Here is a 14658-nt window from a genome sequence, read left to right as displayed (position 1 = left end):
ATATTGAGATATAATATAATTTTTATTTTAAACAAATATCAAACATTTAAGTATAATATAGTTTTTATTACATTTGTTATTCTTTACACAAACCAAATTTTTGATCATAATATAAAATATCTCATTAGATATAATATCCTAAATCTTATATCCTAATGAAAATGAAATCCTAAGCCTCTAGAATATGTATATCTTACTAGAATTATCAACCTAACATGGCCTTAAAAAAATATAAAGACAAATTTAATTCTAAAGGATACAACATGACTTGCATTACAATTGTTGGGATTTGAAGCTTGCCTATTGAGTGGACCCAAAACATTACCTACAATACAAGTTGAGGTTTAACCTTGCCTATTGAGTGGACCTAAAACATTACCTATACTACAAGTTGGGATTTGAACCTTACCTATTGAGTGGACCCAAAAGTTTTAAGATTTATTATTTCCGAAGGTCGCTTTATAATTTTATTTCTTTCAAGACTATAAGAAAGAAAAATAGCCATAGAATTATTTTTGTTTCATAGATTCTTCTATCCCATAGACAAAGACTTGGGGTATTCTCTCTTTTTATTAATAAATTTTGACCAATGCATTTACTTCGATATACAACAACTCATCCAATAATTTAATGATCTTACCTGTCATGTTTGAATTGAGTTTCTATTTCCAAGGTTCACATTTGAAAGTGGTTTTGATTGATATAGATGAGACATGGACGCATTGAACCAAAAATTCCACAAGCACAAAGTCTTCATGAGAAGAAAAATTCCACATGGTGGGACCTCTTAATAAAAAAAATTTCCATTAAATCTATTTTGAAGATTTTTGAAAGTAATTTTAAAGACATAATTTTGATAATTGTTGAAAACATTTGTATATACAAAGTAGAGTGTTACTAAATCACTCTATAAAAAAGAATTGGGATGAAAAAGTTTAAATTTTAAGAAGAGTATGAAGGTAATATGAAAGTTTTCATAAATAGGAATTATAATTATTTTGTGTTTTTAAAAGAAGAAAAAAAAAAGAGTACTCAAATGACCAAAAACTTTAACATCTTCTTTCTTTCAAAACTATAATTAAGAAAAACAACCACAAAATTATTTTTGTTTCATAAATTCTTCTATTCCATGGTTGGTGCAATTGTTAACGCCCATAGTCCAAAGACTTACGGTCTTCTCTCTTTCCATTAATACATTTTGGGAAATGCATTTACTTCGACGTACAACAACTCATTCAATAATTTAAAAACATCTATAAATACAACATAAAATATTTTTTAATATATATGTATTATTTAATATAATTTTAATATATATATATATATATATCTATATATATATATATATATATTAAAATATAATACAATATTTTTATTTATACATTTTAAATATTTAGTTTATTAATATTATTAACAAAGAATAAAAAATTACTTATTGAATGATAAATTGTACAAAAAAAACTCCAAGTAACACTATTTATGAGTGAGATTTCATACATTTCTAATAAAAAAATATCGAGATGTAATATAATTTTTATTTTAAACAAATATCAAACATTTAAGTATAATATAGTTTTTATTCCATTTGTTATTCTTTACACAAACCAAACTTTTGATCATAATATAATATATCTCATTAAATATAATATCCTAATGAAAATAAAATCCTAAGCCTCTAGAATATGTATATCTTACTAGGATTATCAACCTAACATGGCCTTAAAAAAATAGAAAGACAAATTTAATTCTAAAGGATACAACATGACCTATATTACAAGTTGGGATTTGAACCTTGCCTAGTGAGTGGACCCAAAACATTACCTACACTATAAGTTGAGGTTTGAACCTTGCCTATTAAGTGGACCTAAAACGTTACCTATACTACAAGTTGGGATTTGAACCTTACCTATTGAGTGGACCCAAAAGTTTTAAGATTCATTATATCCGAAGGTCGCTTTATTATTTTCTTTCTTTCAAGACTATAAGAAAAAAAAACAGCCATAGAATTATTTTTGTTTCATAGATTCTTCTATCCCATAGACAAAGACTTGGGGTCTTCTCTCTTTTTATTAATATGTTTTGACCAATGCATTTACTTCGATATACAACAACTCATCTGATAATTTAATGATTTTACCTGTCATGTTTGAATTGAGCTTCTATTTCCAAGGTTCACATTTGAAAGTGGTTTTGATTGATACAGATGAGATATGGATGCATTGAACCGAAAATTCCACAAGCACAAAGTCTTCATGAGAAAAAGAATTCCACATAGTGGGACCTTTTAATAAAAAAAATTTCCATTAAATCTATTTTGAAGATTTTTGAAAATAATTTTAAAGACATAATTTTCATAAATAGGAATTATTATTATTTTGTGTTTTTAAAAGAAGAAAAAAAAAGAGTATACAAATGAATCCTACACTTATGTTGACTTGATATTAAAATCCTCTCATCCATTCATTTTTCCAAAAATATATTAGAAAACATTAAATTAATGGGACCCTTTTTACCCTACGGAAAAATTGGTAACAACACCGAGGAAGCCACGTGGGAAAACAACTCCTAACAACTTTTTCCCCGGAGATAAGAAGAATAAAAATACCATACCTTCAAAAAATGAATACTTCAATTTTTGGAATATTCAATTTATAAATATTTTTTCAAAAATTATATTAGCAACAAGTAAAAATGAATCCACAAAAAAGCCCAGTGTTACGAAGTTGGTCTTGTTTTACTTGCAGACCATCATGGCTGTGAGACCACAAATAAAATTATAAATTTTAATTATTTTGGAGGAGCTTCTTTTTTAAAAGTGTACATGGTTAATAGTTCCACCCATCAAGCTTGATTAAGACAAAAAAGCAAAGCGTGTGGAAACTAATGATGGAATAGAAGATTAAAAGTGGAAAAGGGGTTTTGATGAAGACAAGCACTTCCATAAGACATTTTTTCTTTCCTTTGCGAGACCCACCATACTCCACACCCCATAGTCCACTTTTTTAAGGAAAATAAAATCCTAGACTTAATAGGATATTTATATCCAACCTAAATTATCAACCAAACATGACTTGAAAAAGTATAAAGATGAATTTAATCATAAAGGTTACTACAACGTGACCTATACTACAAGTTGGGTTTGAACCTTGACTATTGAGTGATATAGGATATTTATATTCAACCCAAATTATTAACCAAACATGACTTGAAAAACTATAAAGATGAATTTAATCATAAAGGGTATTACAACATGATTTATACTACAAGTTAGGTTTGAACCTTGACTATTGAGTGGTATAGGATATTTATATTCAACCCAAATTATCAACCAAATATGACTTGAAAAAGTATAAAGATGAATTTAATCGTAAAGGTTACTACAACGTGATTTATACTACAAGTTGGGTTAGAACCTTGACTATTAAATGGTATAAGATATTTATATTTAACCCAAATTATCAACCAAACATGATTTGAAAAAGTATAAAAGGTTGAATTTAATCGTAAAGGGTATTGCAACGTGACCTATACTACAAGTTGGGTTTGAACATTAACTATTGAGTGGTATAGGATATTTATATCCAACCCAAATTATCAATCAAACATGACTTGAAAAAGTATAAAGATCAATTTAATCGTAAAGGGTATTACAACGTGACCTATACTACAAGTTGGGTTTGAACCTTGGCTATAGAGTGGTATAGGATATTTATATCCAACCCAAATTATTAACCAAACATAACTTGAAAAAGTATAAAGATCAATTTAATCATAAAGGGTACTACGTGACCTATACTACAAGTTGGGTTTGAAGCTTGACTATTAAGTAGGGCTAAACGCTTTATCATCTTCTTTCTTTCAAAACTATAATTAAGAAAAACAACCATGAAATTATTTTTGTTTCATAAATTTTTCTATTCCATGGTTGGTGTAATTGTTGATCTCGATAGATCAAGACTCGTAAGCTACAATTCATCCAATATTTTAATATGAATACACTTTTTTTTTTTTTTTTTTAAAAGTTAGAAAATAATAATAACCCCCACATAAATTTAATGTAAAAAAATCATGAAGACATAGTAAAAAGAAATTGGTTTTAAAAATAGTTCAAGAAAATTAAAGTTTAAAAAAAATTTACTATCTTAATTTATTTTTTTAAATGTGATTTTTAAGATGGTAAGATAAATCTATACTTTCTATTTAAGAGTTTCTATATTTTATATATAGGTTACTATTATTTTCTGTTTTTAAAAACAAAAACCAGGAAGCATATCTAAATAAGCTTTAATTTTCTAATTTGTTTTAATTTTTAGATAATCAAATTGTTTTAAGAAATAAATAAAAATCCTAATTAGTTACTACATTAGTTAGATTTTCTAAAGCCTCTAAATAGAGCTTATTGATATAAAATGTGATTAACAAAATATCGATGATCAATAATATCAAGTTTTTCTTTGCATACCTCGCAATTCTCAATAATAAGGCTTCATTGATTTTCCAAATATAATGAAAATAAAAAAATATAAATATGAGACAAATGTTAATTTTAATTTACTTTGATTTTTTTATTTTTGGTATTTTTAATAAAAATAATGAAAATAAAAATAGCTAAATTCTTTTTTTTAATTTCTTTAAAAATCCAAAAATATGTTGTGAATCTTCTTTTTTTCTTTTTAAAATAAACAAAATATTTAGTTTCTTTTTAATTTTTTTTACTCATCAATTGATTTGTAGTGCTTTTCCTAAGGGAAAAAACATTAAATATGGAAATATAAATGATTATTTTAAAAAAAATAATCAATATGAAAATAAATTTTTTAATTATTGTTTCAAGATAAAATTTAAAACTAAGATAAAAATATATTCCTTTTTACGGCTTATTCAATTTATTATAAAAATAATATTTATTTCTACAATAAAACTAACCTTTTATTTCTTAACTAAGCAATAAATAATGAAACCATGTTATTTTTTAAGGAAAATGTGGTGTTATGTCAAACTATAGATTTGGAAATTTGACACGTGAAAGGGATAGAAGATGTTCTACCTTTTTTTTAGAAGATTATCACAAATTTATTAATATTATCTTAAGAAGTGTTACAAGATGAACTAAATGAGTTTGGAATGTCACAAGGTAGTGTGTATATTTCTTAGTGGAAGTAAATTTTGATCATATGAGGTTGGATTGTGCATCATAGGCCTTGTGTCATGATCTTTGAGTATAACTTCATTACTTTCCCTTGCAATAAATAAAGGTTATAAACACTACTTTTAATTTTCAACCGCTAATACTTATGAGAAAGTGTAACATTTTAATTATTCTAGAGAGGCTTCTTTTTTAAAAGTGTACATGATTCATATTTCCATCCATCAAATTTGTCCAAGACCTTGACCTAAAGGCTCTAAAGATAGATACAAACGGAAAAGCAAAGCATGTGGAAAATTTTTTTTGATGAAGACAAGCACTTCCATGGGGCATTTCTTTTCCCCTTTATGAGACCCACCAAAGTCCACAGTCCACCTTTTAAGGAAGATAAAATCCTAGATATCCAAATAATCAACCAAACATGGCCTTAAAAAAAATAAAGATAAATTTATTCGTAAAGGGTACTATAACGTGACCTATACTATAAGTTGAGTTTGAACCTTGCCCATTGAGTGGGTCCAAAAGTTTTGAGGTTCATGGCATAGGAAGCTAGCTTTATCATCTTCTTTTTCTCAAAACCATAGTTAAAAAAAAAAAAAAAAAACAATCATGGAATTACTTTTTGTTTTATAAATTCTTTTATTTCATAGTTGGTGCAATTGTTGACCCCCAATGACCAAGATTTATAGTTTACAACTCATCCAACAATTTAATGATTTTTACCTACCACATGTTAATTGATCAACTTCACTTTCAACCTTCACATTTGAAAGCAATTTTGGCTAGTATAGATGGGACATGGTATAATGGACAAAAAATTCCACAAACATAAAAAAGAATTCCACATGGTAGGACCTTTTGATAAAAAAATTTCCACTAAATCTATTTCGAAGATTTTCGAAACATAATTTGAAGAATTGTTGAAAACAAATATACATACAATGTAGAGTGTTATAAAAAAGAATTTTAATAATTAAATATAATTAAAATTCATTGTTCAAATATAATTAAAAAAAATATAAAATAGTTAAATATAGTAAATAAATTGTTTTTTATATCCCTTTACATGAGATATAATAACTTGAAGTTGAGATTTAAAACATACATATCTCATGGATAATAAATTTAGTATTCTCATCTATTTTCTTTATTTTTAAAATTTTTTATATTATTTATATTATTTATACACTTTAGATCCTATATTCATCAATATTATTAACAAAGAAAAAAATTTACTTACTAAATAATAAATTGTTTTAAAAAAACTTTCAGATAATACTAAATATGAGACATAATATTCTAAATATTATATCCCAATGAAAATAAAATCCTAGATTTATAGAATATGTATATCCAATCTAAATTATCAACCAAATATGACCTTAAAAAATATAAAGATGAATTTAATTATAAATGGTATTTTAGCATGACCTACTCTACAAGTTGGGTTTGAACCTTGTCTATTGAGTGGACTCAAAAGTTGACATTCATCATATAAGAAGTTGGCTTTATCATATAGGAATTATTTTTGTTTTATAAATTCTATTATTCCATAATTGGTGCAATTGTTGACCCTCACATACCAAAATTTATAGTCTACGCTTCATTCAATAATTTAATAATTTTACTTGCCACTCTTGAATTGAGCTTCCATTTTCAAGCTTATATTAAATAATTAAAAACATCTATAAATACAACCTAAAATATTTTTTAATATATATGTATTATTTAATATATATATATATATAATACAATATTTTTTTTATTTATACATTTTAAATCTTTTATTCATTAATATTACTAAATGATAAATTATACAAAAAATTCCAAGTACTATATATGAATGAGATTTCATAAATTTCTAATAAAAAAATATTAAGATATAATGTAATTTTCATTTAAAAACAAATATCAAACATTAAAGTATAATATAATTTTTATTCCATTTTTTATTCTTTACACAAACCAAACTTGAACATAATATAATATATCACATTAGAATGATAAATTAAATAAGAATATACATATTAAAGTTATTTTGTAAGTATAATTGAGATAGGTATGATCAATAATAATATTTATAAAATATTTTTAGAAAAAATTATCTTCAATAAATATATTTATATTTATTTATTTAAAAATTTTAAAACTACTTTTATGAAAATATTTTTTATTATATTTTAAATAAATAATTAAATAATTTCTAAGATTTATATAAAATATTTTATTTGAGATTTAATTTCTAAAATTTAATACAAATATTGATAAAACTCTAAAAAATGATTAAAAATAATAATAATAATAATAATACATATATTGAAGTTATTTTAATAAAAAAAATTGATATATATTGAAGAATATAATGTATTAAATTTAGATATATTAAAGGATATAAAATAAATGTTTTCATATATATAAAAGTATTTTTATCTAAAAATAGAAATCTATATTTTTCTTGTATTTAATTACTATAACTAAATTTAACTCACTTACAATAATTTTATTTTAATTAATTTATAATATATATACTAATAAATTTTATTTTGTTAGTGATATGTATTCTATTAAACTAAAAGCACCGCAGGTCCCTTGGCAATCCTGGCAGTGTGAGTTTTCATATGTGTGTGAAAATGAATCCTACATCAGACGTTGGGAGCAAACAGAAGCCATATTCGGGCTGGAGGCTTCACCAAATTTTTATATCCAAGCGAGTGCTGACGTGTAAAATAACTACTTTTATATGTAATATCTGAATTCCTTACCAGTTACCATGCCAATTTTACCAATTTGTTTTTTTCATGGGTTGTCCAACAAAATAATCTAAAATAAAGTCTCTAACCCAATAAAACAATTATTTTTAAATCATAATAAGAAGTTAAGTTAATCTTAAATAATCTAAAAATATATGTAAGATATATTATTAATTACTAATTTAAAATAAATATTAATCATGCCAAAGTTAAATTTTAATATTTTAAAATATTTTAATAATTTAAAAATGATAGATTTATTAGTCAAATATAATTTAAAAAATTATAGTTAAAAATAATAATTTAACAATAAGATATGAGTGCAACTTCAATATATACTATTTAGATTAGTATCCAACATATTTGGATAATATACTATGAATCTTCATTTTTTTTTTCAAAATAAAACAAAATGTTCATTTTCTATTTTAAAATTTAATTTTTTATTCATCGGTTAATTTGTAGTGCTTTCTTAAGAGAAAGAATGTTAAATATGGAAATATAAATTATTAATTTTCTTTTTTAAAAAAATAATCAATATGGAAAGGAATTTTTTAAATTATCTAAATTTAAAACTGAGAGAAAAATATATTTCATTTTCTTGGAAATTTGACATGTGAAGGGGATAGGTGAGTCCAATTTTTTTTTTTTAGTAGATTATCACAAATTTATTAATTTTATCTTAAGAAGTGTTACATTTGAATTTTATTTATATGAGAATGGATTGTACGCCGTAAGTCTTGTGTCATGATCTTTGAACACAACTTCATTACTTTCTCTTTCAATAAATCAAGAATTATTACGAATAATTCCAACCATAATTATCAACCAAACATGACCTTGAAAAATATAAAAATGAATTTAATTGTAAACAGTACTTTAGCGTGACCTATACTACAAGTTGATTTGAACCTTATCTTTTGAGTGGGTCCAAAAGTTTTGATGTTCATCGTAAGGGAAGTTGGCTTTATCATATGGGAATTATTTTTATTTTATAAATTCTAATATTCAACCCTCATAGACCAAAACTTATAGTCTATAATTCATTCAATAATTGAGCTTTCATTTTCATGCTTGTATTAAATAATTAAAAAACATCTATAAATACAACGTAAAGTAATTTTTTTAATATATATGTATTATTTAATATAATTTTAATATATATATTTTAAATCTTTTATTCATTAATATTATTAACAAAGAATAAAAAATTGCTTACTAAATGATAAATTGTACAAAAAATTCCAAGTAATACTATATATGAGTAAGATTTCATACATTTCTAATAAAAAATATTAAGATATAATATAATTTTTATTTTAAACAAATATCAAGCATTGAAGTATAATATAATTTTTATTCCATTTGTTATTCTTAACACAAACCAAACTTGATCATAATATAATATATTTCATTAGATATAATATCCTAAATCTTATATCCTAATGAAAATAAAAACCTAACCCTCTAAAATATGTATATCTGACTAGAATTATCTAATTAACACGGTCTTAAAAAATTATAAAGACAAATTTAATTTTAAAGGATACAACATGACCTACACTACAAGTTGGGATTTGAACCTTCCCTATTAAGTGGACCAAAAAGTTTTAAGATTCATCATATCTTAAAGTCGCTTTATTATTTTTTTTCTTTCAAGACTATAAGAAAAAGAACAACCATAGAATTATTTTTGTTTCATAAATTCTTCTATTCCATGTTGGTGCAATTGTTACGCCCCATAGACCAAGACTTGGGGTCTTCTCTCTTTCCATTAATACATTTTGAGAAATGCATTTATTCGACATACAACAACTCATAATTTAATGATTTTGCCTATCGTATTTGAATTGAACTTTTGTTTTCAAGATTCACATTTGAAAGTGCTTTGATTGGTATAGATGAGACATGGATGCAATGAATAAAAAATTCCACAAGAACAAAGTCTTCATAAGAAAAACAATTCTACATGATGGGACCTTTTGATAAAAAAAATTTCCATTAAATCTATTTTGAAGATTGTCAAAAATAATTTTAAAAACATAATTTTGATAATTCTTGAAAATATAGAATGTAGAGTGTTACTAAAAACACTTTGTAAAAAAGAATTGGGATGAAAAAGTTTAAATATGATATTATTTAATTTAACTACAAAATGATTTAAATGAAAGTTTCCTTTTTTGGATGGAAAATTTAAATGACTTTCTTATCATTTAAGAAATCATGTTAATTCATTAAAATTTTAACATCATGGTAAAATGAAAAATTTTATAAATAGGAATTATTATTATTTTGTGTTTTTTAAAGCACAAAAAAATAAGAGTATTTAAATATCATCCATTCATTTTTCCAAAAATATATTAGAAAACAATAAATTAATGGGACCCTTTGTGCCTTACAGAAAAATTGGTAACAACATGGAGGAAGCCACGTGGGAAAACAACTCCCAACAACTCTTTTACATAGATAAGAAGAATACAAATACCATACCATAAAAAATGAATACTTCAATTTTTTGAATATTCAATTTATAAATTGGATAAAATAATTAGCAAAAAGGAAAAATAAAAACAAGGCAGATGGATAATATTATATATATGAGTGCTTGGTGCTGTGTGAATCCACAAAAAAACCCAGTGTTACTTGCAAGATTGCCTCATTTGAATGACTATGGCTATGCGTTCCTTTGAATGCCTCCTTTTTAGCTTTCTTGTGCTTGTGGTGGTATGTGCCAAAGTTGGGCTTGGGACCACTGTGGGGTGCGTAGAAAGGGAGAGACAAGCTCTGCTTCGCTTCAAACATGGCCTTGTGGATGACTATGGCATTTTGTCTTCTTGGGGCACAAGAGATTGTTGCCAATGGAGAGGAGTCCGGTGTAGCAACCAATCAGGTCACATCATCCTACTTCATCTTCCTGCCCCTTGGTCCGATAATACGTATCACTACCAGTCCCTTAGAGGTGAGATAAGTCCTTCACTGCTTGAGTTAGAGCACTTGACTCATTTGGATCTCAGCTGTAATGATTTTGAAAGGAGTCCCATACCTCCATTCGTTGCTTCTCTCTCCAAAATCCAATACCTCAATCTCTCTTATGCTAATTTCACTGGACGTCTTCCCAGCCAACTCGGAAATCTTTCCAACTTGCTTTCCCTTGATCTGAGCTCTAATGATTTTGAAGGGAGACCCATACCTCCATTCCTTGCTTCTCTCCCCAAAATCCAACACCTCAGTCTCTCTGATGCCAATTTCAATGGACCTCTTCCCAGCCATTTCGGAAATCTTTCCAACTTGCTTTCCCTTGATCTCAGCTTTAATCTTGTTTTGAATTGTGGAAATCTTGAGTGGCTTTCTCATCTTTCGTCTTTAAGACACCTTGACCTTGAGAGTCTTGATCTTAGTAAAGCCATCCACTGGTCACAAGCAATTAATAAACTCCCTTCTCTCATTCACTTAAACTTAAGAGACTGTAGCCTCCCACCCCTCACTACTCCGTCTTTTTCCCCTGTTAATTCCTCTGCCCCTCTTGCTTTCCTTGATCTCTCTTTCAATGATTATGATCTCACTTCTTCAATATACCCATGGTTGTTCAACTTTACTACCACCCTTGTTCATCTTTATCTCTCTTGGAATGTTGGTATAAATGGTTCGATTCCGGATGCTTTTGGGAACATGATTTCTCTTGCAGATCTTGATATCTCTGGGAATCAACTACAGGGTTCAATTCCAGACATATTTGGGAATATGGCTTCTCTCGAACGACTCGATCTCAATGTGAATAAACTTGAAGGTGAGATTCCAAAATCCTTGAGCAATTTGTGTCGTTTACAAGAATTAGACTTGAGAGACAACAATCTCAGTGGGCAGCTTCCACAAGTCTTAGACTTGCTCGCTTGTGCAAATGACACATTAGAGATTTTGAATTTATCTGATAACCAGTTGAGAGGATCGGTTCCTGATCTCACTGGATTTTCATCCTTGAGATCGTTATCTCTTGGTTATAATCAGTTAAATGGAACATTGCCTACAAGTATTGGACACCTTACCAAACTTCAAGTGTTGGGTATTAATTCAAATTCATTGCAAGGCAACATCTCTGAGGCTCATCTCCTTCATCTATCCCAATTGAACCAGTTAGACTTATCTTCCAACTCTCTCACTTTCAACATGAGCTCTAAGTGGGTTCCTCCTTTTCAGTTGTATGATCTAAGATTAACCTCCTGCCAATTGGGACCTCGTTTTCCTAGTTGGCTTCAAACTCAAAAGCAGTTGATGCATCTTGATATCTCCACTTCTGACATTTCAGATGTCATTCCAGACTGGTTTTGGAATTTAACTTCCCTTATTTATTTCTTTAATATTTCCAACAATCAGATCACAGGGACCTTACCCAATTTATCATCCAAATTTGATCGGTCTCTTTACATAGATATGAGCTCAAATTATTTGGAGGGTTCAATATCTGAACTTCCTTCTGTCTTGCAACTGTTGGATCTCTCCAATAACAAGTTTTCAGGCTCCACTGCTTTATTGTGTACCGTTCCTACTACATCTTTGGTCTATCTTGACCTCTCAAACAACTCATTATCGGGAGAGCTGCCCAATTGTTGGCCACAATGGAAGAGCTTGACAGTTCTGAATTTGGAAAATAATAAATTTTCTGGGAAAATTCCAGAATCATTTGGCTCCTTGCAATTGATTCAAACACTGCATTTACGCAACAACAATTTAATCGGAGAATTGCCTTCATCTTTAAAGAAGTGCAAAAGTTTGAGCTTTATTGATTTGGCAAAAAATAGGTTATCCGGAAAAATACCCCCATGGATAGGAGGAAACCTTCCAAATCTGTTGGTTCTGAACCTACAATCTAATAAATTCAGTGGAAGTATATGTTCAGAACTGTGTCAATTGAAAAAAATTCAACTATTGGACCTCTCTAGCAACAATTTGTCGGGTACTATACCAAGATGTCTTAACAATTTCACTGCCATGACTAAGAAAGGGAGTTTGACCATTACTTATCTCCTTAATACATTTCGGGTTACGGATTTTTTTATCTCTTATGATGATAGGGAATTCGTTAAATGGAAAGGAAGAGAACTTGAGTTTAAGAATACTCTTGGACTAGTAAAGAGTATTGATCTTTCAAGCAACAAGCTAACGGGGGAGATTCCAAAAGAAGTAACTGATCTTCTAGAATTGGTTTCATTGAACTTTTCAAGAAACAATTTGACTGGATTAATCCCTATAACAATTGGTCAATTGAAATCATTAGACGTTCTTGATTTGTCTCAAAATCAGCTTATTGGTGAAATTCCATCTAGCCTTTCAGAAATAGATCGTTTGAGTACCTTAAACCTCTCTAACAACAACTTGTCTGGTATGATTCCACGAGGTACTCAACTTCAAAGCTTCAATACTTCTTCTTATGAGGGAAATCCTACACTTTGTGGATTGCCTCTTTTGAAAAAGTGCCCAAGAGATAAAGAAGAAGACGACATTCAACAAGATGGAAATGACATGTGGTTTTATGTTAGCATTGCTCTTGGATTCATTGTTGGATTTTGGGGAGTGTGTGGAACTCTACTACTCAACAATTCATGGAGATATGCATATTTCCGATTTTTGAATAAAATAAAAGATTGGCTCTATGTGACTACAACAATCAATATGGCTAGATTACGGAGGAGTCTTCAAAGTTAAATGGTACAACTCTCTCTCTCTCTCTCTCTCTCTCTCCCTCCCTCCATCCCTCCCTCCCTACCTACATACCTTTCTCTCATTTGTAGGAAAACAATGTTAACTTATTCTTAAATGGCAATGGTTGTAAAAGAATAATAGGTCTTTACTAGAATTTTTCGTATTACTTTTTTTATTTAATTAATTATTAACCTTTTATAATATATCGATAAGCTAGGATTTTTTATTGAAAAAATCTAGGAGATTTTAATATACTAATTAGTTCTAAAATTGACCTTTTGTTTTGTTTTAAATTTTCTCACAAAAATTGTCTCTTTGTAATGTTGAATGTAATTTCTTTAATTCTCTTCAGAGACATAGCAATATTTAAGGTACCATTCTAAGCAACAAATCAAAGAGTACTTGTCTAGTTTTTAAAACAAGAATACTAATGTAAATTTTCTTTTCGTGCAACTAATTAAAGAGATTATTTCAAATTGATGAATATTGTCTTTTACTTTGTGTTTTAGGGATTCGACAGCCTTTCATCTCATATTTTAGCATGTTGTGGAGTATTATCAAACGTGGAATAAATGGATGCTCGAATCCCAATAACTCTGTCCTCTTAACTTGTCATCCTATGATTGACATTGGAGTGTAATAAGTTTCTTACTTTATTTTGATGATTGCATATATGCTTAATATGCTTCTTTTATCTTTTGTTTAGAGATTGTGGGAATATGAACTTATTCTTCCTTATATATAATGTTTTTTTATGTTTTAGAACTCATTCATTATCTTGATTTTCTTCCATAGAACAACATTATAGAAAGATCTTAAGGAATATTGGTTTAAAATATTTTAATTTAAAACATTTCTCTCCAAAACTAATTGATTTTATTCATGAAAATTAAAACAAAATAAAAGACAACACTATTTTGTGTGTATATATATATATATATAATCATAATTCTCTCTATTTCTCTTTCTTTCTTTAAAAAGATAATGAAGTCTTATAAATGTGAAACTCGTTTTTCTTGCTCTCCAAAGCTTTCTCATAGGAAGCTATTTCTCATATATATGATC

At 27.4% G+C, this 14658-nt stretch overlaps 1 protein-coding gene across 1 annotated transcript; it reads left to right on the top strand.

Annotated features, from left to right (window-relative positions):
- The first annotated feature begins 10538 nt into the window (after nt 1-10538).
- LOC117932987 (receptor-like protein EIX2) lies at nt 10539-14333 on the top strand. The gene is made up of 2 exons (XM_034854328.1): nt 10539-13599; nt 14103-14333. Exon 1 carries the CDS (start codon nt 10561-10563, stop codon nt 13594-13596), a length of 3036 nt encoding a protein of 1011 aa, XP_034710219.1. The 5' UTR covers nt 10539-10560; the 3' UTR covers nt 13597-13599; nt 14103-14333.
- The last annotated feature ends 325 nt before the right edge of the window (nt 14334-14658 follow it).

The sequence above is a fragment of the Vitis riparia genome, chromosome 16 (assembly GCF_004353265.1).
Source record: "Vitis riparia cultivar Riparia Gloire de Montpellier isolate 1030 chromosome 16, EGFV_Vit.rip_1.0, whole genome shotgun sequence".
NCBI lineage: Eukaryota > Viridiplantae > Streptophyta > Magnoliopsida > Vitales > Vitaceae > Vitis > Vitis riparia.
This window is presented reverse-complemented; position numbering and strand designations above follow the sequence as displayed.